The sequence below is a fragment of the Hesperophylax consimilis genome, chromosome 29 (assembly GCF_061612785.1).
Source record: "Hesperophylax consimilis isolate HC1 chromosome 29, BYU_Hcon_1.0, whole genome shotgun sequence".
NCBI lineage: Eukaryota > Metazoa > Arthropoda > Insecta > Trichoptera > Limnephilidae > Hesperophylax > Hesperophylax consimilis.
The window spans coordinates 20,104,657-20,131,458 of record NC_142864.1 but is presented as its reverse complement, the minus strand read 5'-3'; the positions used below and the strand labels follow the sequence as shown (position 1 = coordinate 20,131,458).

At 37.1% G+C, this 26,802-nt stretch overlaps 1 protein-coding gene across 1 annotated transcript in view; it reads right to left on the bottom strand.

Annotated features, from left to right (window-relative positions):
- Nucleotides 1–26,770, bottom strand: part of LOC149409965 (endothelin-converting enzyme homolog) — a 39,681-nt gene extending 12,911 nt beyond the window's left edge. The window contains exons 1-3 of the mRNA XM_089649114.1: nt 26,766–26,770; nt 25,855–26,048; nt 488–706 (exon numbers count right to left, since the gene is read on the bottom strand). Of these exons, the coding sequence (XP_089505240.1) occupies nt 488–706; nt 25,855–26,048; nt 26,766–26,770 (418 nt within the window). The remainder of the gene's footprint in view (nt 1–487; nt 707–25,854; nt 26,049–26,765) is intronic.
- Between the last annotated feature and the right edge of the window lie 32 nt (nt 26,771–26,802).

Below are 26,802 nucleotides of genomic sequence, written 5' to 3'. Positions count from 1 at the left end.
TCTGCACACAATTGCAAGTTCTTCAAAATAAAGAAATGAGAATAATACTTAGGCGTAATTGATTTTCAAAAGAAACTAAAATGTGTTAAACGAATTAAATCGGCTAGTCAAACAGATGCTCACTGTGAACACTGTGAAAAAGTGGTGGTGAAATTATGGTGAAAACGTTAGATAGAGCCTTATTGTTCCAAGTACACGTATAATATTTGTGAGTAAAGGAGTTTTATTTTGCATTAGACAAACAAGAAGTAAAGGGAAGAGGAAGATAGGGTGGGGATAGGAAGTAATTTTAAAAATAAAAATGAATTTGGACCTCCGCAGTCCTTCCCGTACTGTACCAATATAAATGATTGAGTTTGAGTTGTTAACTGTTAGCCGTGCCATGTGCATGGTTTTAATTTTGGGCGTAGCTTGGATAGTGGTGTCAATCGTCATCGTCACCGTCACATACTCATCACATGTGTTCTTCGTATTAGTTTTAACTCACTCAGAGCATTCCGGAGAGTCAGCTGATTCCGCTTGGTCATTTCCTCTATCACGCCCCACGAGGACATGCCCTCGGGGATGGGGTTGTTTTTGATCCACCCCCCACAGGAAAAGTCATAGAAGTCGTCACAGGGATCCACCTTACTGTCCAAAGACCTGGACATCTCGCTCGCTGTGTAGATACAAGTGTCTGTCAGACACACAGACTGGGAGGTGTCATCTGAAATTATGGCAAATACATCTATTTATGTCATGGCAGCGCAGTTGGACTCAGTATTAAAAGTGGACAATTAGGAATAATTTTACACTTTAGCAAATTATCAACTTCTTAGGTTCCATAGTCAATTCTGGCCTAACGACTTACAACACACTAGCGCCCTTCAGACGCTCATACGAGGATGTTACCTCTGATGTTTTTGATACTAGGTTTAGATGATTTCTATAGTGTTTATCACAAAAAAATCGTTCTCTAAATACCATAAAGACGATATATATAGTTCCCATGAGCACTCAGAGCCCATTATGCTACATCCCATTTTACCTCATTCCTTAGGGTTTGTTTCCAGGTCTGTTTTCCCGCAGAAATAGTAGATCTTCAGCAGAGCCCCGAGTGCTGGGGTAGGGTCTTTCGAAGGCACCGTTATGCCCAGTTCAGACAGAGCGATTTTAGTTGAACGACTTTTATTGAACGACAAAAATTGAACAAGATATCGTTCCGACGTTTCATTTTAACTCGAACCAATATTGTTAATCAAGATGGCATCAAGTAAAGTTATCGCTGCGTGCGTCCTTACGATTATGTAACGATGTAATAATTAATAATTAATTAATAATTAATAATTAATAACTTATTAATAATTACCTTTTACGTAACGATGTTACATTTCACTTTAGAACATGAAAAAGCGTAAAAAAATATTGTATGTGGGCTAGAAAATAGATTATAAGGAAAAAAAATGGGTTCTTTTAACACTATGTTGACAGATATGGCGTCAGAAAATACCGAAGGCTATCGCAATCATTGGCAAATTTCGGAAGAACAATTTGACGAACTGTTGTCTAAGAGTCAAGACAAAATCCAAAAATAGGACACAGTTATGCGAGCGATTGTCCCGGCAAAAACTAAGTTACAAATTACGCTAAGAAACCTGGAAACGAGGGATTCTTTTTCAAGCCTGACATATATGCACAGAGTTCCAAAAAATACGATATCATTGTTAATGAAAATAGATGCCGTGATGGTTGTAGGTACTAGGTAGGTACGCATAAATAAACCACTCACTAGGAACGTCATATATCTACTTTCGACCGCAGGGAACTAAAAATCGCAAGCGACTTGAAACATATGTTCACAGGCAATGAGGTTATACATCAATGTTCACAGGTTTCGATTTGGCAGGAAAATCGAACGATGACTCATACTTGAATAACAAAAGTAGACGGGCTTTCAACTTTCATCACTCAGCAAAAAAAACTTGATCAACTCTGTTGAAAGGCTGTTCACACTTGTCGATTAGCTTTCAAGTGCCATTCAACCCCAACTTGATCAAGTAAAATCGCCCCGTGTGAACGGGGTATTTGTGACACAGTTAGCCAGGTCATACAGCCAGAGCACGGTAGCTCACACCTTGGCTTGAGTTGGCTATACCCAGCTATACCGTAGCAGGTCGTGTTTCTACTCCCGGAGCGGTGGGTTCATAATAAATAAAATGTTTTTTTTTTTTGTATTAGGCAATTCACCCTAAAGAGAGTGCTTTGTGCCGATTGGGTTAAGATATATGGTGAAACTGATGTGAATTATCTACAAGGGGACTGGACATATCATATATTAAAGCCATTCAAATCTATAAACTTATAAATAATAGAATATACGCGAGAGTTGTTGAGAGACAGCAAATATGGAATACTAAGGGGAGACTGGTGGGTGATTTTAATAAGCAATCGATACATGCCTTTGAAAGAAGAGTGGTTTTTACAATTGAAGAAGACATGGTCAAGAGTCTCATCTTCCACACCACACTGGCATAATGAACTTTCGAGCACCCGAATTTTAAACAAATGAGTTGCAATAGAGCAGTGGCCAATTCTCATTCTCGAGATACAGGAAATAAATCTTTTGGACTTTTTTTTGCCGTGGAACCAGGGTTTACTTGGAATATGATTTTGTATTCCAGCATAGAAAGATCCAGTTAGATTTTTCGTGACCGTCCAATTTTCTTCCCAGGAACGAGACATGTTGGATTTAAGAATAGAGAAGACGTCAGAGACAGGAATTTTAAAATCTAAAGGAATAGAACCAGATACAGTTCCAAGTTTAGCGAGAGAATCAGCTTTCTCGTTACCCTCAATTCCTAGATGGCCAGGCACCCAAACCAGTATTGTCTCAAACATAGATTCGTTTAAAGAATCGAGGATGTTTTTAATATTACAAATAACATAGTCTTCTGGACATCGAACGATATTAGAGGAAATTTTTAATACTGCACTTAGAGAGTCAGTACACACTAAGGCTCGACAAATATTGAGGAGTTGGATTTGAATTAAAGCTTGTTCAATTGCGAAGCATTCTGCAGTAAATATGGAAATTTGTTTAGGCAATTTATAAGACAGATTAACATTGAATTCAGGAATATATACCGATGCGCCACATTCTTTGTGGTCGGATTTGGAACCATCTGTGTATATGAGGGAAAATCCAGGAAACTTTGAAAATATAATGTTTTTAAAATGTTCTTCAACATTTTGAAAGTTATTAGCTGAAGATAAAATGTTCGTCCGGAAGTCAGAAATTATTACGTTTGGGATAAAATTAATAGCATTAAACGGGGTACTGTAAATAGGAAGGATTGGATCATTTTGTAGATTTTGAAGGTAAGAAGACAGAGATCTAAATGATAGAAAACTTTTTAATAAGAGAGGGAATCGATCTCTATCTATTACCCTCCTTCTGTTATTCAAAATACTGAACAAACGATCGAGACTCTGTTCCAATGAGTGACGCGATAAAGATAACGCTTTGAAGATATCTATCCGCGAGGTATTGTCTTCTCAAAAATAAGGGAGTATCTACACATTCTATCTGAAGAGCATTAATTGGAGAAGATTTCATTGCCCCAATAATCATTCTGAGCCCTTTTGATTGGATTCTTTCAAGTTTTTTATCCATATATTTAGGAAGTGGGTCGAAAGGAAATGTGCCATAATCCAAGTGACTTCGAACGAGGGAATTATACATTAGTTTAAGAGTAGTAGGGTGGGATACCCACCATACTCTGGAAACAGCTCGCATCATATTAAGCCCCTTTTCACACTTAGCAGAAACGTTCTGAATATGCGGGAGCCAGGAAAGCTTATGGTCCAAAAGCAGGCCAAGAAATTTTATTTGCTTAACGATTTGAAGGGGGAAATTATCAAAAGAGACTGTAAAGTGAGGCAGTTTTCTTTTGCGAGTAAAAGCCACTACCTTGGTTTTAGAGGTAGCTAAATTCATTCCATTTGTCAACATCCAAACTTTAATAATGTGTAAGGCCAAATTTAATTCCTTCGCAGCATGCGATAAATTTTTGTGAGATAAATATATGAGAAAATCGTCCGCAAAATAAAGTCGCTTAATAGACGAAGGGATTACAATGTCTAAATCACTCATATAAATATTAAATAATAATGGACTGATTACAGACCCCTGGGGTAGCCCTTTCCAAAGCTTGCGCTTAAATATGTTTGAGGAAGAGTGGATAATAATGGATCTGACTGTTAGCAAGTTGATAATAAATTGAACTAATTTTATGGGGATTTTTATTTTAATTAATTTTTCCTTCAAAACATCAATTAATACATCGTCGTAAGCTGAAGAAAGATCTAGAAATGTGGCCAATGTACAAGAGTTAAGGGATTGAGAAATACGGATATCTGTTGTTAACAAACTTAAATTATCCATAGTAGATTTCTTTTTCCGAAAGCCGTATTGATTAGGAGGGATAATACTGTGATTTTCAACAAACCATTCTAATCTGTTCTTTATCAAATGTTCCACTACTTTAATTAAACACGACGAAAGAGCAATAGGACGATAGGATAAGGCTTCGGACGGATTTTTCCCTGGTTTTAAAACCGGGAGGATTTTTTTAACTTTCCAGACATCCGGAATATATCCTGTTTCAAACATGTTATTAATTAAGGATAAGAAATATTCAACCGACAAGTCGGAGAATGCTTTAAAGAAGCTATATAATATTCCATCAGGACCCGGAGAAGAGTCAGAGAGGGATTTAATTACTCGTTTTAGTTCACTAACTAAGAAAGGAGAGTCTAGCCAGTTAGAGTGAGATGGATATGAAATAAAAGAGGGCATTTCTTCACATCTGGCAACTGAAGGAGGGGCAATCTTATCAGCAAAACCTATAATAATTTCCTCCGGAATATGTTTGGTACGCTCCGGAGCATATGACGAACCGAATTTTAAATTAGTCCAAACAGATGACTGGGGAGTTTCAGGAGACAAGTTTTCACAAAATTTTCGCCATCCAGACCGCTTTTTATTTTTCAAAATACGTTTAGTTTCTGATTGGACGCGTTTCACTGATAAAAAATTTTCAAAAGACATGCATTTGCGGTAAATGGAAACTGCTTCTTTTCTAGAGTTAACAGCACGAGTGCATTCTTCGTCCCACCACGGAGTCGAATGTTTAGTTTTAATGTTAACTTTACGCTTTGGAATGGATTTTTCTGCTGCTTTTATAACTATACTAGGAAATAATTCACATTGTGTTCTGATGTTCCCAAGAGAAGATTTTACAGAGTGAACAAGAGAGTCTAATACAGAAGAAAAAAATCTCCAGTTCGCATCTTTCGTTTTAAATTTAAAATTATTGTTAATTGTGAAGGAATGCGAGGTGGTTAGATAGTGAAAGAGGATTATAATAGGGAAATGATCACTGGAAAGGGGGTCTTTAAGTATGTTCCAAGAACATTTACGTATCACCGAAGATAAACAGAGAGATAAATCAACAACACTTTTCCTTTGTTGAGGGGGGGTGAATCGGGTTGGAGATCCGTCGTTTAAAATACATAAATTATGGGAATCAATAAAATCTAAAAGATTACGGCCAGAACGATTCGTTAATTCACTACCCCAAGAGGTAGAATGAGCATTAAAGTCGCCCAGTAACATATACGGGGGACGGATCTGAGACATAAATGATGACCATTCGTTTTCATCAAAAATAGTGGAGGGAGGGACATATATTGATAGTATTGTAATATCACATACAACGGCTGCTACTATCTGAAAATTGTTAGAGAGAGTATGAAAAATGATTGGTTTGAAAGGGATAGAGTCATGGATGATTAAGGCAGCGCCACCTTTACCATCCAGTCTATCATGTCTAAGACAATTATATCCAGAAATCTTAAATAGATACGAGGGTTTAAACCACGTTTCAGAAATAGCGGCAACTGAAATTTCATGTTCATCGAGTAATTTTACAAGTTCAAATTTATTACAGATTAGACTTCTGATATTCCACTGAAGAATTCTGTTCAGTTTCGGAGACATTAGGAAGACAGGATAGTAAAGATTTAATGCAATCGGCAGCGTTGGACGGTATATTATTGTTGTTTGAAAGAATAGAAATTAAGAGGGTAATTAAAGTCTGAATGAAAGCAGAATTTTCATTCACCACTTTCCCTAAATTAGGGGAAGATTGGGAACTATTTAATGCACTCCCATTGAGTGTCTGAGATTTATAATTCCCATTTGGGTTAAACAAAATATCATTATGTTGATTTTTATCAATAGAAGCAATAAATTTTGGTTTTGGTTTTAGTGGTATAAAAATTGTTTCCCTGTGAGAAGATGATGGAGGAGATTTAGAGTAAGATAGATTGCAAGGAATTGAGGTAGATGTTACCTCTGCAAACGATTTTATTGCAGGTGGGAATAATTTTGATGCCTGGAAATAGGAAATGTTGTCTGAAGCCATTGATTGTTTAATATTCTTTGTCTGGTCAATCCTGGACAGGCCACACTAACCGCTGTATGATTTCCCTTGCAGTTAATGCAACGTGGATCATTCGATGATTTTTGGCAAAGATCAAAGGGATGGTCCTCTCCGCAATGAAAACAACGTGGAGGGGAACGACATATGGGTTTTGAGTGTCCGAAACGGCAGCAGTTAAAACACTGGATCGTCGGGAATTTGTATACTTCCACAGGGAGTGCGTTGTAATAAATAAATACCCGAGATGGCAAAGTTTGGCCTTCAAAAGTAATAACAACCGATTGTGAGGGTTTTCATGTAGTGGTTCCATTAGATGTATGTTTGTAATTTAATCTACGTGCTTTTAAAACCTTGGGGGTCACTTGAGAATCATTAAGTGCATCAACAATTTCAGATTCTGAGAGATCGGTTGGTATACCTCTCACTCGGCCCTTTCTAGTAAGGTTGTAAGTTGGAATATAAGATTTAAATTTGTGGAGTGAAAGCGTATCAATTTTTTGGACAAATTCATTTGCAAAGTTTGCGGATTTAAATTCTAGGGATAACTTATAGCGGCCTTCCGGCTTAATAGATCCGTTAACTATGCCAAGGTTACTATTTTTTGAACTAAAAATGAATTTCCCGAAATCCAGAGGATGAATGATTTTTCCTTGTTCAGTACTTTGGACATTGACAATGAATGGAGCCGAGGAAGATGGGGAATAACTTAGTTCAGTATTTTTAGATTCTGATAATATGGTATCCTTACGACTTTCCTTAGGGTTTGAGGTTTCATCGGATTGCGAAGGTTTAATTTTGGGTGGTACATTAAGACAGAGCGATGGTCTTCGTTTTCTGGAAGGGAGTATTATAGAAACATCCGATTCATACTCATCTCCAATATTAAATATGGACTCGGGGTCAGGAGGTCGATTTTCATCTTCCTCCATATTTATAAATTAATTAACAAAAAAAAATAATAATACAGTCTATTTGATTGACTGTACACACTAATTTATCAAAACCTAAATATAACAAACAAATAATAGAAAACAAAAATGAAACAATAATTTCTTATCTGTACGAAGTCCGCGACAGCAGGTAGGCAATTCGTCAAACACAGAGAACGACTATCCACTACCGTAGTTCGATGACTAATCAAATAAAATGTTAATACGCTGAGATATGAAATGTGTCAAAATAATTGCTTGACAAATATTTATGAGACTTTTAAAAATAATTTAATGTTTGATTAAATATATATAATGTCATTTCTGTACTAAACTTTCAGTCTTACTGTATTATTGTACAATTTATTATGTTGTCTTGTATAGCGTTGGTGTATTTTTGTCGTTTTTATAAATGTTGTGTTCATGTGTAAAAGTCAATTTTGTATTTTATTGATTAAGAGGCATTTGTTATATTCATACAATTTTCCCGTTTTGTCATCAGTCAGCCAACAATTAACAAGGCTCAACGAGTGATAACCCGCGCACCTCCACCGCGCGTAGGAAAATATTCCCGGCTCTGCACGGTTCAACCATCGACTCCATCGGGATATCATCATAGCGCCTTGGCCCCGGCCATCGTTCCTGGCCATCGCTACACCAGATCACACCGCCCTGGTTTCAGCATATCTGGCCAGCGCTACATCCGCGCACCTAGACCACGCGGCATCCTCCCTGGTCTATGCACCTCTCGTACAACCACCTACCAGGTCCACCGTCACTGGCAACTAGAAATCAAGTTGCCTCAATATGTACAAACTTAAGTAAAGCATTTGATTTCACTCCATTCTGTTAAAGAAACATTAAACGGATAGTTAGCTATCTTAAAAACAGAACATTTACAGTTCAAATTAAATCTGCTCTATCATAATATCACTTTATTGCCACGAGTGGTATCCCACAAGGATCGCCCGTTGCCCCAATTTTATTTACTATTGACATTGTTGCTATTTTTCATTACGTTTATGTTTTGGTTTTTGCTGACGACCCAAAGATTTATACAATTATTAGATTTACATACCACTGCATTTATAAACGGAATAATCTGAAAAACCTACACGACTGGCGTATTATCAATAAATTACAACTCAATTTAAGTAAATGTCAAACTATTGGATTTTATAAAACCAAAAACTCGATCATATATCAATACTCACCTAATGATGCTCAACTCATTTCAGTCAATGAAATAAATGATTTGAGGAAAGTGTTTGATTATAAACAAAATTTTTTGTCACGTAATATTATTATTACGAAAAAAACAATGAAAACGCTAGTGGCTCCACAACATCGAGTACACACCCGTTTTCAGTCAAACCTAGGTTGCTTGGTTCCTAAAACAAATACCTTATTCGATCAACGCCATTTCTGGTACGTCGCTCTGAAAACATATAATACATCAATAATGCCATTTTTGTCATATTAGCACTCTATTACACACAAAAGTCACGAGCCGCCACTGCTTTTTAGTGACATTATTATTAAGTTCACTCAGATTCTATTGAAAAAAAAATAAACAAATTTTACATACTTATCCTTCCAGCGGGCGCGTTGAGAAATTTCCCTTAGGGCCCGTTTTCACTTCCGTTTTCAAATCGGAGGCGGGTCCCGTTTTAAAAACGGATGGCCAATGGCCCTGTTTACACTACCGTTTTAAAAACGGACCATACTCTACGAAAAAAAATAATTGTCGATTCAACAAAAACATGTTATTTGCTCATTCTTCAGTAATGGTGCGCAATGGACGACGATGAAGCTCTTGTTGTCATGTTGTACTTATTAAAAATAAGGAAAAAAGTGAAAAGAAAATTTTGGGTACACCCAATCATAGCCGAATGATTTTCTGTAGGAATTTTCCAAGTGTTAATTGGTGAGTTGAGAAGTGATGAACTAAAGTTCTTTAATTATTTTAGAATAATAATGATTGGATTATTTATATAGCGCCGTTTTCACCATGAAAAATCACCTCAAGGGCGCTTAATGGCTTAAGAGAATGTCTATCACTTCCTTTAACCATCTACTGGAATGAGTTTCAGAGAACTTAACATATCAAAATACAAAATTGAGAAAGTGCATTTGTCCTGAAGAAAGGCTATCGATATTTTAAAGTAAGAAAACAATAACAACTCAAATATTTTTTATTATGTGTTTATTAAAATAATAAGCTCTTTCGTGCATCTCATTAAAGCTTTAAAATTTAAAAAAAGTAAACTTAAAAAAATAAAAATAAAAATTTTGATGTACAAAAGTTGTGTACACCAAGTGTTTTGTTTTTATTTGGTTAAAGATAAAATATTACCATACTCTTTCTTCGACCAGTGGTATTAAATTTTCGGGATTTATTTCCTTATCCATTATTGTAGTTTTGATTTATTTACTTAACAAAATAACCAAATACAAGCACGCAGCGTGCCTGCTTCCTTGCGACAGGGAGCGGGCGGGGAGGGGTCGGGGTTTGGCGGGGACTCTGCCGGAACGACTGGACGACAAGTGTGAACAGCTCCTTAAGCGGGCGCTTGTCGTAAATTTTACGTCATCAAGTTTTCTCCATGTAAGTGGTGTTTTCTTTATACAAACGTTAGGGAATTTCTTTAAGGATATGAAAAATCATAATAGGCAGTACTTTAAAAAAATATATTTGACTTTCTTAAAAAAAACGAAGCAACACTCTAAACATGTTAATATTTCAAAACAAAATATTTTATCGACCTATTTAGTCAGAATCGATATTCTCATCCTTACAATTGTTACAAACCACCTCAACTGAAGAATGGTTCTTGCATGTAAAGGACTGGCAACGGCAACACTTCATTGATGCTGAGGATCTTTTCTTATCCAGTGCACATAACCGACAAACACCGCATTTTGGAAAGCTTCTGTTTTATTCTTCTGTTATCGGTTCAACTGCCCTACCGTAATTCACTTTGAGAAAAGCATTTATATCTTGCGGTAAATGTTTGACATTTGATTTGACTCTAGCTTAGCTCGAAGCTCGATGCTTACAACTAAGTCGCAAGAGTGGGGGAAGCGATAAGGCGCGTTTGTCGTAAATTTTACGACAGCACGCCCGCTGGAAGGTTATTATAAATTTAATACTTTTATCCATTTTTCTTCTATATAAATAAAAATGTAAATTTTCGTTTGTCCAAAATTTTAATTTAAGTTCTTCACCGATCTCTTTGATATTTTGACACAATGTTGCATTTGAATACGCGTGTGTTTACATATACCTATATTATACAGATGTCACATGTGACAGGAAAAACGCGCTATTGCGCTCATTTATCGCTTTATATAAAACGGGAATATACCGAAAAAACTGACATTCGCGACTCTCTACTTAGACAGGCCATATATATCACTTGGCATGCTTAATCTTTATCGTTTATCCATATATCTTGTTGAGTCCATATGTTGAGTTATTGATGTCATACATATTGGGTGTATTATTAGGTAGGGACTATGGTCATTAAATATATATTTTTTCAGGCCTGTGGAAGCTTTATGGATCTTGGTTTGTGGAAGAACAGTTTGTGTTGAATGTGTTATTTTTTTTAAATCGCGGAGCGTGGTTTTATTTATTTGGGGAATATATGGAGAAAACGGACATCTTATATTTGAAACTGGAAATTCATCAAAGTCAAAAAGCTGAAGAATGTAGGCAAGTAAGAATGTAGGCAAGTGTCCAGAAAATATATCGCTAAGCCTGATTTTTACCCATTGAAAATGGTTTGTGGAATAACGTTTTACGTTGACGTCATGACAATATCTTGAACGTAAATCGTTTGATTTATTCATATTGTTATTTGTTGCTGTGCTCAAATACCTCAATGACAAGTCTAAATTTATGTTATAATCAATTCCAATTTAATCTTCACAACTTTTCATTTTGAACTCTTAAGAATTGTATGTTTATTGTATTTTAACTATAAAATGATATTATTTATTTAATATCAAAGGTGCGAACATACCATAAATAATGATTGCATGTCACAGTTAAATACGAATATAAGAAAATACTTAACTGAAATAACGATAAAATAATTACAATTAAATGAGGCATTTTATCGTATCATGAAGTATAAACTGAATGCAAGCTCTGGAAGGTTATTAAATTAGGAAATACAATTAATATAAGTAGACATTGATTGCAAAGATATGATAGTATAGCTTTCTTGTACCTACGTTCCGTGCAGTTAAATAGATCCGCCACCTCCGCGTATCTAAAACTAACTTCCTATAATCTAGGTACAGGCGAGGGTTTGCAATGCACAGTCCTGGTATTGGTACATTTAAACATGATTTTGGGACGAGTAGCTCTTGTAGGTACATGAAATTCAATGAATTTAAGAAAATCAGGGCTGTCTATAGTACCATTTACAATTTTTAAAATAAGTCGGATATAATTCTTCGATCTGGGAGTTTTAATAAAGTTAACTCTTTTATAAAGGAATTGTTGTAGTTTATTCGTTCAGTGGGAATACCGAGTATAAAATTAATGTGTTTTAGGAATTTATATTATTTTTTTTTCAATTGAATCTGTATTATATTCGACTTGACTTCGAAGTAAAGATGTATACAAAATGTTTAAGGTTGAAATATTTCTAAAGCTTTTGGAATTTTGAAGAATGAAGCCAAGCATTTTCACTCCATTCTTATTAATAAATTGTAAATGATTCATAACTGGTTTCGTTTTTCTATTTTTCTTAAAACAAGAATATTGTTGGATACAATTGGACCGGTCAGTGGCTGAGTCGACATCGCGTTTGGGTCCCACCCAGGCTTAGTGTGTTCAATTCCACGACTGGCTAAGTCCTCAATCACAACATAAGCAAAATTTTCCTCTTACTGTGTGGTAGTAGGAGATTTTAAAATATTGTCATGCTATTCGTAACTCGGGAATATTTGTCTTTCTTTTAAATAATAAAACAACTGGCAAGGGATCAATTGTTAAATGTAATACATAGTTTGAATAAACGATTGGTACTCACTGGATATGATTATAATAGTGTCATCAGGGGGCAGGGCGCGAGAAGCATACAGAAGGACAGCCAGTACCACGACAATGAGGAATAAGGAGGCCACCAATACGATTAGACGATTCTCCAAGCGCCCATAGGATTTCCACTTGGAAAAACTCTGTTAAACAAACAAAAGTAATAGAACCAAAGACAGATAAGAAATGGAAACGCGCCGACCAAACTGCACGGAATACCAAAGCAGCTATGCAATGAAACGCGCCGACCAAAATGCACGGACTACAAAGCAGCCATGCAACTGGACGGACTTACCAATGCAGCTATTCAACGAATATGGGGTCGCCTCGAGCAGTATTAGTATGGGTAAAAGATACGGCCAACGTATATAAATCAACCAAATATTATTATTAATAAAAATCTTAACCAGAAGAAGACACAGAAAAAATTATTAAAGGGTGTGACAGATTACTCTTTACGCGTCGAATCGTTTTATATAACTGCATATCGCTCTCCATACAATCCCATACAGACCTATTGCACCTCACAGATGATGTGTTATAAGAGTGGGCGTGATCTGCTAGCCAGGCTATATTTGAAATTTACCTTCACCCACTTTCATGCCGGGGAGATTTCTTGAGGAGAGGGGGTCAGATAAATTTATGGAACCGCGCAGTCACGCCCAAATTATGCGTTATGCGTGTAGCATAATGTTTCTTATGCTTAAATATAAAATGTTTTGAAATGTCAACCGTGAAAAGTGACCATTTTGTTCGGGTGTAGACAATAAAGCATCATTTCTGAAACATCTGTCAGATTGTAGATTTGTTTCAAAATATTTTCTGTAGACATTCAATTTGAAATAGAATCGCTGTTTTTTACTTATCACAAAACGGAATGGTATTTTGTATAGGAGATGAAAGACTCTCCAGATTTTAATATTACAAACTGACATTTGCAGTATTTGATGACGTGCTATATTTTATTTGTCAAGACCCGATGGGTTAACATCGAGTCCCTGCTACCAGGTTGTTTGATCATGTATTAAGAATGCCACTAGATCGAATATACTGATTTCGATTCCAGAGGAAAGACGTCTAGTGGGCCTCACAAGACGAGAAGAGACAATAAAAAATGTATTTACCCATCTGTTGGGGATCGTGTTGTCAATTTCTAAATCGGTCATCATTCTTGGAAGAACTGTAATAACACTATTATTATTATAGCTTGAGAATTTAGTAAAATAATATCAAAAGCTGTGTCCCTCCGGACAAAACAGAAATCCAACTACGTACAAACGTGACCAGTAAAACTACTCAGCGGAAATCTATAAAAATAAATTTTATTATTAAAATTTGCCCATAGACGTAGGTAAAGGAAGTAGGTAGCAAATATTAATTGATGTTACACAGATTTATTGTTCTTAGAGAAGTCGAAGATGTAATTTATGACTAATTAAGACTATTTAAGTCGCCAGTTTGTACATGATGTCTGGAAACTCGTTGTTGGTAGAAGCGGGAAATTAATAATAGTAAATAATATTTGGATGACTTGTATAGCGCCGTTTTAGTGCAAAATCACTTCAAGGGCGCTGTACAAATTTATAATACATTTCTACAGTGATCTATGTTGTTACTAACTATTTATGGAGATAATATACAGTACAATACCTTACCTGGTAGGTCAATTGAGATTAACACTTAATTAACATTATCTAATTGTTTATTAGCGAAATTTAGATACAGGATTTAGGACATAATTGGAAAATTGGATATAACTGGACTCAGGGAATGGTACATATAATTTAAGGGTATGACAGCTTAAAAAGGTAAGTTTTTAGTTTAAACCTGAATTCTGTTGGACTTGTTATGGAACTTAGTTCCGGAGGGAGTTTATTCCAAGACTTCGGCCCAGATACTCCGAAAACACGATCACCAAACTTAGTATTTGGCTTGCGCTTAGGTTCCATTAGTCTGTCTACAGCTGCTGATGTTGCTGATCTTAGAGTTTTTTTATTTATTTATTTTTTTTTTTATATGACACCTCACAAGAGTGTCCCTGCCTGTGCAGTGCACAGACAGGGGAACTATGTCACCACCCGGTTGGGCGGCGTTGTGAGGCGGAGTAAGGTAGGGGCTGTAGGAAGGGATTTGTTAATGCGGGCCTTGAAGAGGCTCGGATTATAGGAGGGAGGAAAAACAGATGCCAGTAGCTAGTTCCACATACGAGCCGACTTACACAAAAACGAGTCGTAAAAACGGCCCGTTCTCATGAAGCCAACGTCAACCGTGAACGGGTGTTCAGTTCGTGTCCGTCGAGTTTCGCGCACGTGCACCGGTGCATCAGGAATCAATGCTGCTAGCTCCTTGGAGCAGGCTCCATTGAAATACCTGTAGAACAGACACAGCATGCCTACATTGCGTCTATGCATCAGAGAAGGCAATCGGTCTGTTAACAACGGATTGTCAATCAGACGGATCGCTCTCCTTTGCACAGACTCAAGCAGGTTTATCAAGTATTTTGGGGCACCAGCCCAAAGGTGGCTCCCAAATTCAATAGTTGGGCGGACTTGAGACTTGTACAGGGTCAGCAGCTGGTCACTGTTGAAGAATCTCCTAGCCCTGTACAAGACGCCCAACTTTTTGGAGGCCTGATTTACTCGGGCTTCTATGGATCCCCGATACTTGAGCTGGTCTGATATAGTAACTCCAAGCATTTCAATGGAGTCTTTATTGGGGAGAGTACTCCCATCAAATTGCACCAGACAGTCATTGATCTCCCTCTTTGCCGAAATCAGACACGCTTGGGTTTTTGAGACGTTGAAACTGACCAAGTTGGCCTTACCCCAGGCACGAACCATCTCTAGGTGGTGGTCAATTTTTCGCTTCAAAACTTCCCGAGCTGTTCGGACATCATAGGTGGAAGGGGGCCTGTCAAAAAGATAACCCTCGTGAACGGTGCTGTCATCAGCGTAGCAGTGAATTGGTGCACATTCAAAGAGATCGTTGATGTGCAATAAAAACAGCGTCGGAGACAGCACAGATCCTTGTGGCACCCCCGCATTGATTTGGTGCGGTGAGGAAGAAGAGCCGTCAACCACGGTTTGAATTGTTCTTCCCCTCAGAAAGTCCGCAATCCAACTATGCAGGGTTGGGTGGATCCCATACGATGGTAATTTCCCGATAAGCGCCCGGTGCCAGACTCTGTCAAAGGCTTTGGAGATATCCAACCCAACGGTTTGGGTTTCACCAAAACGTTCCATGTACCGCCCCCAAATATGCGTTACATATCCGAGTAGATTGCCACACGATCGGTTTCGACGAAATCCATATTGCCGATCGCTTAGGATATTGTTATTCTCGAGATATGTGAGCAATTTGTTGTTAACCACCCTTTCTAATACCTTCGAGAGTATGGAAGTGATGGCTATGGGGCGGTAGTTAGAAGGGTCGGAACGGTCCCTCTTTTTTGGGATTGGGTGGACGATTGCCTTTTTCCAAAGATCTGGCACCTTTCCACCTTTGAGAGAGAGCCTAAATAATTTCGCGAGCACTGGAGTCATTTCTGCAGAACACCTCTTGAGGACCAAGGCAGGTATTCCGTCCGGCCCACTGGCTTTGTCGACTTTCAGCTCGTTCAAGACTTGGAGAACCTCTCTGTTCCGGATCTTCGGTTCCTCCATTTGAAAACCGCAGTGCGGAATGGAAGGGGGAGTTTCTCCGTTATCTTGAAGAGTTGAGTTTTCCGCGAAAATTTTGCCTAATAATTCAGCTTTCTCGCGGGCCGAGTTAGCCAGCCGACCATCAGGCTTGGTCAGAGGTGGGAAAGTGGTTCTGCAGAAATTTCTTCCGATCGAGCTAGCGAGTGACCAGAAAACACGGCTACCAGTGGGGCAGTCAGCCAGCTTTTTCGCAATTCTCTGGTCGTGATCGCTCTTAGCTCTATTTAGAACTCTCTTACAATCCCTTGCCCGTTTTCGGTATTCCGAAAGGTTATTCATGGAGCTAATCTTCTGGAGTGCATTAAAAGCCGTATTTTTAAGTCTGACAGCTTCAGCACAGCGATGGTCAAACCACGGTTTTGTGCCCGCTCCAGAGGATTTGACGGAGAAGGGAATGTAGCAATCCATTGCTGATGTGATTACTTCTTCTACCTCGCGTGCACAAATTGATGGGTCCTCGGAGCTAAAGCATACAGTACTCCAAGGAAAGGCGCCGAAGAAAGACCGCATGCCGTCCCATTTTGCTGCCCTGTAGTGCCATACCTTCCTCTTTACATGTTTGTCGGGTTGACGGTTCATGGAGGATGGGACAGAGGTGGTAATCAGGCAGTGGTCAGAGGATCCTAAGGGCGCTGTTACCTCCACTCTGTACCCGAGTGGCTCACTAGTGAAAAACAAATCGAGTAGGTTGGCTCGATGTGATGGGATGTCTGGTATTCTGGTCGGAGATTCTACGAGTTGGCTTAGTCCATGGATAAGGGCAAAGGATTCCGCTGATCTACCGGCAGAGTTTGTTGGGCCCGAGAACTTCAGCCATTGTTCATTATGAACATTGAAGTCCCCCAGGATTACAAACTCAGCCGATGGGTAACGGGGCAAGAGAATATCTACAGTGTCACTCAAGTATTTAAACAACTCAACAGTGTCTGATTCGGCAAGGTTTGGTGAGCGATATAGGCACGCATAAATTCTCATCATACCGGTGAGATCCACACGTACCCATAACACTTCGTGTTTTGCGCTCTCGATATTTGCGAGACGAGCGCAGCTGATGTCAGCACGGCTGTAAAGGCAGACACCTCCTTTGAGCCTGAAAAGGCTTTCCAGATGATATCCTGGGCAGTTCAGATAGGAGGTATCTGGGGTCTCGGCAATCTGTGTTTCCGCAAGGAAGAGGAGATGGGGATTTTGTGAGAGAAGGTGGTGGTGGATGGGAGTTAGGTTGGTGTGCAGACCGCGAATGTTAGCGAAATTCACCTTCATCCTCGGTCCACACTGAGGACTCCTACTGTTCGCTGTCGCTGAGTTTATATTAATTTGTTGTGAGTTCATAGTTTGTTTTATTTGTTTGTGGGATTTAGGATGGGTTGGGAAGGATTAGGTTAAAAAGGTTGGGTGGGGAGTTGGAGAGTGGAGCAACTGGATACACCAAATGTAAGGTATGTTCTTCTGACTGCGGTTCTAGGCAATGGGCAGAAGAGTCCGGGTGTGGAGGTCGCCCAGTGCGCCCCAAACGCTAGATGCTGGGTCCTCACCGGTCACGAACCGGCACAACATCAGCGGCAGGGTTTTTTCGCTGGCTGATGGGGCAGCCCACCCTTGGTCGTGAGCCCAAGGGTCGGGCCCCTGTACTATCCAGCGGCCCGGACAGCGATAACCGGTTTACTGGATCTCCCTCAACCGGCCTCTCCCAGCCCGGCCCGCCCCGCAGTGAGTAGGCCGACCCATTCATCAGTGTGATCCAGAACGCACAACCCTCCATGAGCCCGGGCACCCCTGCTAAGTCACCAAACGTAGCGAACCACTTCAGGTGACCTGTGGCAGAGGTGTTGGTAACCCAGAGTATGGTTCCCGGGGCGGCGGTACCCATTGACCACCTTCCAAATTATATAAGTTGAGTTGACTTCCTCAGACCATTGTTTTCCGGGACGCATAGTTCAGAGATGTAGGGTGGGGCCATTTCGTTGATGGATTTAAACACCATCCAGCACAATTTGTACTGCACTTGAGCCAGTGAAGGTTACGAAGGTGTTCTGACATGTGCGAATATTTTGAAACCCCGGTTATGAGCCGTGCTGTTGCATTAAACACTGATTGAAGTTTGTCAATTTTATATTTTGGAAGGCTGGCATAAATGCCGTTGCAGTAATCGAGACGTGAGACTACGTAAGAGTTGATAAGTAGTTTTGTTGCTTCTGTAGGAAGATTTCTTCCGACAGACTTGAGTTGTCTTAGGTGAAAAAAACCGGAGCTCACAGTCCTATTTATTTGACCCTTAAACGAAAAGTCTGAATCTAAATTAACACCGAGAAGTTTGACTGTTGTTTTTGGGATGATATCGCTGCCGGAAATAGAAATAGGTGAATCGTCTATGAAATGTTGACGTTTGTTTGTGGCCGCCCAGAGAAACTCAGTGTTAGATGGATTCAGCTTCAGCTTGTTTGAAGACATCCAACGAGTTATTGCGTCTAGCCATTCAGTTATACGAACTTGAGACTATTGATTTTGTTTGGAGCGCAGTAAAAATAAACTTGCTGATCGTCAGCGTAGTAGTGAGACAAGAGACGAAATGACTCGATTATTTTATCATTTTTAAAAAGGATGAAGAGAAGTGGACCCAAAAGGAACCCCTGGGGTACCCCTGAAGTGTTGCGAAGTTGGACAATTTATTTTCAACCCTCACGGCTGAAATTGGCGAAAAGAGTTAAAAAAATAGTTATAATATTCACATTGTGATGTGAGCGTTTCCGTTCGCCCTAAGTAAGGTCAAATTGTACTTAATTTTGATCAGATGATCAATTTTTTTGACCTGCCTGGGAACGAGAAGAGAAATATCGAATAGATACTATTATAGATAGATCACAAGATTTCCCCGGTTAAGCGGTTACTACGGATTCGGGGGTCACGGGTTAAAATCCCGGCGGGTAGATACTTTAAAGAAAGACCACCATTCATAATCGAAACGTTGCTTGATATATTTTAACCGGGTTTGGGACTCTTGTGCGAAACTCAAAAAACAAAGAATCATTGTGGTTTACTTGTAGTTTTATGTTGGCCTTAAAGTTTATTATAGAACGATGTCATTTGGCGAGAATTTAAATTTTAGTTTCCTCTTGTTTTTAAGTTTCCTCTTCTAAGTCCCTAAATAATGTAAATATATATGAATGTGAATGAGTGTGCCGAGACCGATATATTTGGCGGTCCATCCTCTCTGCCTACCAGTGCGGAAACTAGAGGTGGGTGAGTTCTGCATTTTTCCGGAGGCATCCGAGGACTGCTTCCTTTTAAAAGAACTCGAGTTCTTGGAGTGGGTCCCGGGTCCGAGTTCTTGGGTGCGGACTGGGTACTGGGCGACTACCGGGACGCACGGGTCCGGCCAAGGACTCGGCACTCGGACTCGGATAGAACCCGCGAAAGAACTCGGACCCACACGAGAACACGGAGTCAATCCCGTCACCCATCGCACCCGAGTCGCGAGTTGTGCAGTTTACATTTTGGCGAAGTTCAACGAAATCCATTCGTGTCTTGTCGTGTTCCAGCTGATTGGGCTACGGCTAATGCGAGGCCGTAACGGATGTAGTATTAGGTTCCAAGTTCCAGATGATAATTTTAGCACACGCGTAAGCAGTAATAAATCAAATGTAGTAACATAAATTTCGGTTGTCGTTGAGAATTTGTCGTTTTCATAATCTCTGTCCATCGATATTAGGGTGTATCGATTTTTAACTTTTTTTTTGTTTTCAAATTCCAAGTTGAAATAAAGTTGCTACTAGGTACCACAACTTACCACAAAAAATTTTGGATTTTTAAAAAAATGTTTAGGTCTCCCGCACAAGGCCTAAAGTTTTAATTTTTTTCAAAAAATATCAAATTTTTTTTAAATTTAAAAAAATAAAATCGTAACTTTTGTGTTTATTCCAAGTTAAAAAACAGTAATATTATGGCATAAAAATACGTAAGAAACGATTTTTTTTTATAAAATATGGATTTTAGGTCTCCCGCACAAGACCTAAAGTTTGTTAATTTTGATGAAATTTTGTAATTTTGTGTACATATATGAACCATGTTTTTTTAAAGTTTAAACCACCGGAATTAATTGTACTTTTCTTACAGAAGGCATAAAATGAGACAATATATATATATATACATAATTCTTATATACATACAGTAAAAATATATACCACATATATACTATACACGGTGTCCGGAAACTCGTAGTACAAGCGGGAAACTGGAGAATCTACACCACATGGGGAACCCAAATAAACATAAAGTTTTTTGTTTTGAGCATTTTCACAAAAAAAAAAAAAAAAACAAAAAAAAATATTTTTCGGCTATTTTAGGGTTAAAGTTTTTTCCGGTGTTTAGGGTTGAACAACAGATGTTTTAACCCTGCAGAGCAGAAATATTTTATGATTACACCGGATTAAATGAAGAGTGATTTCAAAATAATGCTTCAAATCCGAGTTTCTTCATTTGTTTTACTTTCAAATAGTTTTAATTAGTTGGGTACTTTGATCTTCAGTAATAATTTATAAGAATTTGATTTAAAAAAATTTTAAAAAAATCAACTTCTAACTCGATTTACTCGATAACGAAAGCTCAAATAAAAAAAAAATATACTACAAAATCGACTCCAAATGTGATGTAGATTCACCAGTTTCCCGCTTGTACTACGAGTTTCCGGACACCCTGTATATATAATATGTTTTATACCTGAAAAAAGATAGTTGGACGGTGTAAATTGTATGAGAAAGGTGTTGAAAGAAACTAATGTTATTTGCTTTTTCTGTTGTTTATTGCAAAAGTATAAAAGGTTATAACATGTCATAAAATGTAGTATAAAAACTAAGTACAAAATGTTGCTGATGTGATTACTTTCCATACGACATGAGTGGCAGTTTTCTTGTTCTACTGCAAATTTACTGACTTGTTTAAGTATTCGTCCTTTCATCTTGGCTTCAAAACCTTAAATCAAAGTTATGTATAGTATTTACATAGGCCTAGTGAAAATTTTATAAATCTTATTACAGTTCCCAAATGAAATTTCAATTTAATATGAAGACAATTCTATTACAGAAGAGTTGGCCAAATGAAACCCCGGCAACATCTCGCACGCCAGGTGGCTTACTCTGGCAAATCGAGTCCTTCGTTTGTATGTAGCCACCGATGATCCGACCCCTCAGCTAAGAAAGCTTGCAGAGTTCATAATGAAGGTCTACATACCATCATGGTTCCCAATTAAGTGCAATCCCCAAATCCCGCAAGCTTCCATTCCTTAAAAATGATTCTTTTCAGCAATTACTTGGAAGATGAGCTAAGAAAAGTCGTCCATGCAACTTTACAGATATATGCTTTCATGGCTCACCCAGAGCATGTTTTAATAGCTATGCTGTTCGATGAACGAAAACGTATCAGAGCCTTGGCTTATAAGAGAATCCAGAAAGCTCCCTAAGGGTATTTAAACCCCCTCAGATCAATTTTGATGTTGAAGACTATATAGATATGATTGACTGGCAATCCACTTCAGTATCCGAACCCCCTCTTGTTACTGATATGAGCCTAGAAGAGTTGGAGTCAATTGCGGAAACTGGCAGAAGTGGATGGGTTGAATTTAGAATTCCTTCACAAACTCAAGCGGTGGAACGAATTGTCAAGGAAGTCACAGAAGCTTCAAATCAAATCAAATCAAAAATTATTTACTGCAAAATAAAAATTACAAAAGGTGTAGCTTATGGGTAGACCCCATTTCTTCCAGCTAACCACATTTATTTAATTACAATGTTTATATAATATTATTTGTTTTATTATAATAATTACAATGTTTATACAGATAAAATAACAATATACCAATGAAAACATAAAAAATACAAATATATATACCAATAAAAATAAGCGTTTCATTTACGTGAGGTATTCACTCAACGTGTAGTGACATTTATTAACAAGGAAAGTGTTTAGTAACGATTTGAATTTGTGTGTATCTTGTATTTGTTTAATGTTATGTGGAAGGTTGTTATATACTTTAATGGCCATGTAGTATGGTCCTTTTTGGAATATTGTTTTGTTTTTGTTCGAAGCGAGTATGTGGGTTGATCGAAAGAGATGGTTTTATCCGTGCCAGACTGGAAGACCGTAAGAAGCTACCTACGTTTGAGACCAAGAGCCAGTACAAAACCTCTGCAAAGGATTAGAATTTAAGTAAGTTTTTTTCGACTATTTTGTAGTTATAATGTTTCTAAATAACGTCTTTATCATACTGTATTCCATATTAAGTTGAAATTTCATTTGGGAACTGTAATAACATTTATAAAAATTTCACTAGGCCTATGTAAATACTATGAAAGGACGAATACTTAAACAAGTCAGTAAATTTGCAGTAGAGCAAGAAAACTGCCACTCATGTCGTATGGAAAGTAATCAGCAACATTTTGTACTTAGTTTTTATACTACATTTTATGACATGTTATAACCTTTTATACTTTTGCAATAAACAACAGTAATAGCAAATAACATTAGTTTCTTTCAACACCTTTCTCATACAATTTACACCGTCCAACTATCTTTTTTCAGGTATAAAACATATTATATATATAGTATATATGTGGTATATATTTTTACTGTATGTATATAAGAATTATGTATATATATATTGTCTCATTTTATGCCTTCTGTAAGAAAAGTACAATTAATTCCGGTGGTTTAAACTTTAAAAAAACATGGTTCATATATGTACACAAAATTACAAAATTTCATAAAAATTAACAAACTTTAGGTCTTGTGCGGGAGACCTAAAATCCATATTTTATAAAAAAAAAATCGTTTCTTACGTATTTTTATGCCATAATATTACTGTTTTTTAACTTGGAATAAAGACAAAAGTTACGATTTTATTTTTTTAAATTTAAAATTTTTTTTATATTTTTTGAAAAAAATTAAAACTTTAGGCCTTGTGCGGGAGACCTAAACATTTTTTTAAAAATCCAAAATTTTTGTGGTAAGTTGTGGTACCTAGTAGCAACTTTATTTCAACTTGGAATTTGAAAACAAAAAAAAAGTTAAAAATCGATACACCCTAATCGATATAGATAAAGGTACTTGGTTGAAGCCTCTATCAAATGAAACTCAGTAAAGGCGAGATGTTTTAAAAACAAAGTCAGGAAGTAGTTAGGTACAGCATTAAACTATTAAAATTTTAACAATTAACAACATGTTTTAATATCTATTTATTCCAGTCCATTTTTTTTTACTTTTACAATACATACACACTTTGTTCAATATATTATTGTGGGATTTGTGTATATTATATACTTGATTTGTATATTTTTCCTTTTGGTTTCACAAATATATACATATATATGTCTCAGGATCATTAAAAATAAACATTTGCCAGAAATTTACAGGCAGATTTGGGAGCAAAACTAAAAACGCGAATACTTAGATACTTTCTAAAACAGCCATGAAAAATATGAAAAAGTAAAAAATGTTCCGCGAAATTATCACGTGAAACACACGAGAAAACGCATGCTAAAAACCGGCACACAGCAAAACACACGAGACAAACGCGTGCACAGCAGACCTCCCATCGCGCCGTGGAGCACGTGTAGTCGATATGATTTTGTGACAAAATGAATATTATATTCCTCTCAGCGTTTCCCAAACTTGTTTCCGCAGTCCTTTTGGTTTTATTTTTTTCACAGATCCACAAAATTTTATTTCACTCAATATTGACGTATTGTTTAAATAAAATCTAATTCAGTACCTACACATTTTAGAACCTACCTATTTACATTAAAAAAAACTAACCTTAATTAATATTTTTTAAAGGAATGTAAGACAGTATAAATATGGAGAAAAAGTGCACGGCGTAATGCACAAGATTAAGAAGTTACCGCTTCATCGATATAATAAGTATAGATTAGCCCTCCCATACCTAATTTCAATCCAAAAGTAATACCACCTAACGCGTCATTTCATAATACTACTAGGTACCTACCTACCGATCGAGTTCCGTCGCATCTGTTGCGTAACGTGGTTTTTTTCTTAGGAAGAATTTAAACATTTTGATCTTTTGTTACCTTTCTTTGTACGCTGCCTCGGATCTATCTGTTAGGTACATCTATTTTTGAAGTATTCATATAACTGATCAATTTGTTAATAATAAAGTTTGCGATAGCCCGTACCTAAAATACTACGGACTGCCTCATGTTTGTGTTTGAAAAAAAAAGATTTTCACAAAACTAGCGATTCTGTTGCCGCGAACTTACTGGAGGACAAATTTGCTCCACACAGACCAATAAAAGGTAAAAAACCAATGCTTATTGTGATCTTTGGACTGCGAGAAAATGCACTTTGTTTTTGATAAATGTTTACGTAAACCAATGTTTTTGGTTCGGGTGGCATTTTTAAGATCACAGGGCTTGTCTAGAGATACTTGGTCGAAGGACCGCTTAGATAGTTTGGACATGAAGAGCGGAGAAAGGTGTTTCAGGAGATTATTAGATTAGTGTGTGTGTAATATGGAAGATTGATTTGCGGTATAAGTCAGGGAAGACAGAGGCCATTTCACAACCACCTGAATCAAATTCCTAAGATTATCTTTATTTATTTATTTAGTACAGGATGCACATAATGTTGGATATTTGGCATAGCGCCGTTTTGTGAAAAAATCACCTTATGGGCGCTGTAATATGTCATAGGTATCACAAAATGAGAGTCGTAATTCATAACAGAAGACAATAATATTTTGTTATGAGATGAAGTTAAATGTAAAATAATAAATTAATTAGAGTTTTTATTTTATCCAGACTCCAGACCCACCATTTGGGAAACGCTGTAACAAACAATCGGCTTGGCTGCAACTCCCGAATTATCTGATTTAGCCAACAATTTTTTTTAAAATATGTAAAAAGGGACGAACAATGGGCTTGATTTAAGGTAATAACTTTCGGATGGCTGAGCCTTCCAAGGTTGTTCCTTCAAAATCCAATGAACTTGTTTTATCTGTTTTCTGTAGTCGTTGTAGTTATTAACAGTGACAACAAAAAATACAATATTTACAATGAAGTGTTATGGATATTATAAATAATAGGCAAGATGCTTTTTAGTGGCTTGTGTTTTTTAGAAGATAAATAAAAACATCCACTGGAGCGCTTTTCGTCAAATTTTTGCAAGTATTGCAATACCTCTAGGTACATCCTAGAGTACTTAGTGAGTCTAAAAATATTGGAAAAATGGTAAAATCTAGGTGAATTCATTGGCTATAAGCCGCAATAATCATTTCTTATTGTTTCAATACTAATATTTTGAGGAATGCTGTTAATTGTATCGAATGGCAGAATTGATTGCTGAAACAGAATTGATTGATAAAACTATCGACAATACTAGGGTAAGAATCAATTTTTTTTAAAGTGAAAACCCCAGTCACAGCCTAATTTTTATACACCTAATTAAATTAAATATTACTTAACTTATTTTTTTTTACATCACTCAAATAATTTATTGCTATTATTGATTTATTAGTACATGTCAGTCGATATTATTATTTAACTAATTAGCTCATCGGTTTAGAAAAGCAACTCATAACCCCAAATAACTCCAATAAGTACTAGATATTAAACAATAAACAAAACATCCACTTACTGTAAAGCAGGTAAACAGAAGATGTCTTCACCATCAGAACTTACCACTCACTGCAGGACTCGCGAGGCCGGTGGTGGAGGGAGGCATTCGGGTTCGAGACCCCGAGTCCGAGTTTTCTGGGAGTTGTTGATTAGAGGCATTCGGGTCCGAGTCCAAGTCCTTAGAGGCATTCTCGGGTCCGGGTTCTCTGGGAGTCGTTGGTTGGAGGCATTCGGGTCCGAGTCCCAGACCGAGTTCTCTGGGAGTGGTTGATTACGAAAAGGAGTGGGAGTAGGACCCGCTTCCCGCAAAGGACTCGGGCTCAAGGACTCAATCCGGCTGAACCTACACATCGCTCGGAAACGGCGTGGTGGTTAGTTAATTAGTTATATTTTAAATAGATATTTGATTAATATATTTTGGAAAAACTACCAAACATATGGGTAGAGTTGAGAATTTCTCTCTTATTTAATTGGAAAGTTGGGGACTTAAATATTTTTAAAATGGGAATGTTGAGAACTTCGATATTTTTAATGGAAAAGTGGGGAGCTTTATATTTTTTTAACGGTAATTTTGAGAACTTCTCTATTTTTTGAGTATTTTAGATATTTTAATTTCAGATATGTATATATATACATATATTTTATATTTATTAATTAGGTAGGTTAAGATCTTCTCGCTGAGTAAGTTGAGAAATTGAGATCTTTTCTATTTTTTAAATGAGAAAGTTCAGTCATATTATTAAAATTTTGGGAATTTATCACTTTTGAATTTTTATTGTTGATTCATTTATAAAATATTATTGAACAAAGTTCTGTCTCCATGTATAAAGTTTATAGTATTATAAACCATATATTTGTATAATATTTTGTAGAATACTGAGAGTGGATAAACTATGTATACAAAAGTAACACTGAAATGATTAATAAATAAAACTACAGCAGATTATGAATAATATTATGTTTTATTAATTTACATCATTTCTAGAATTCACTCACCGAAGAAATAAATCT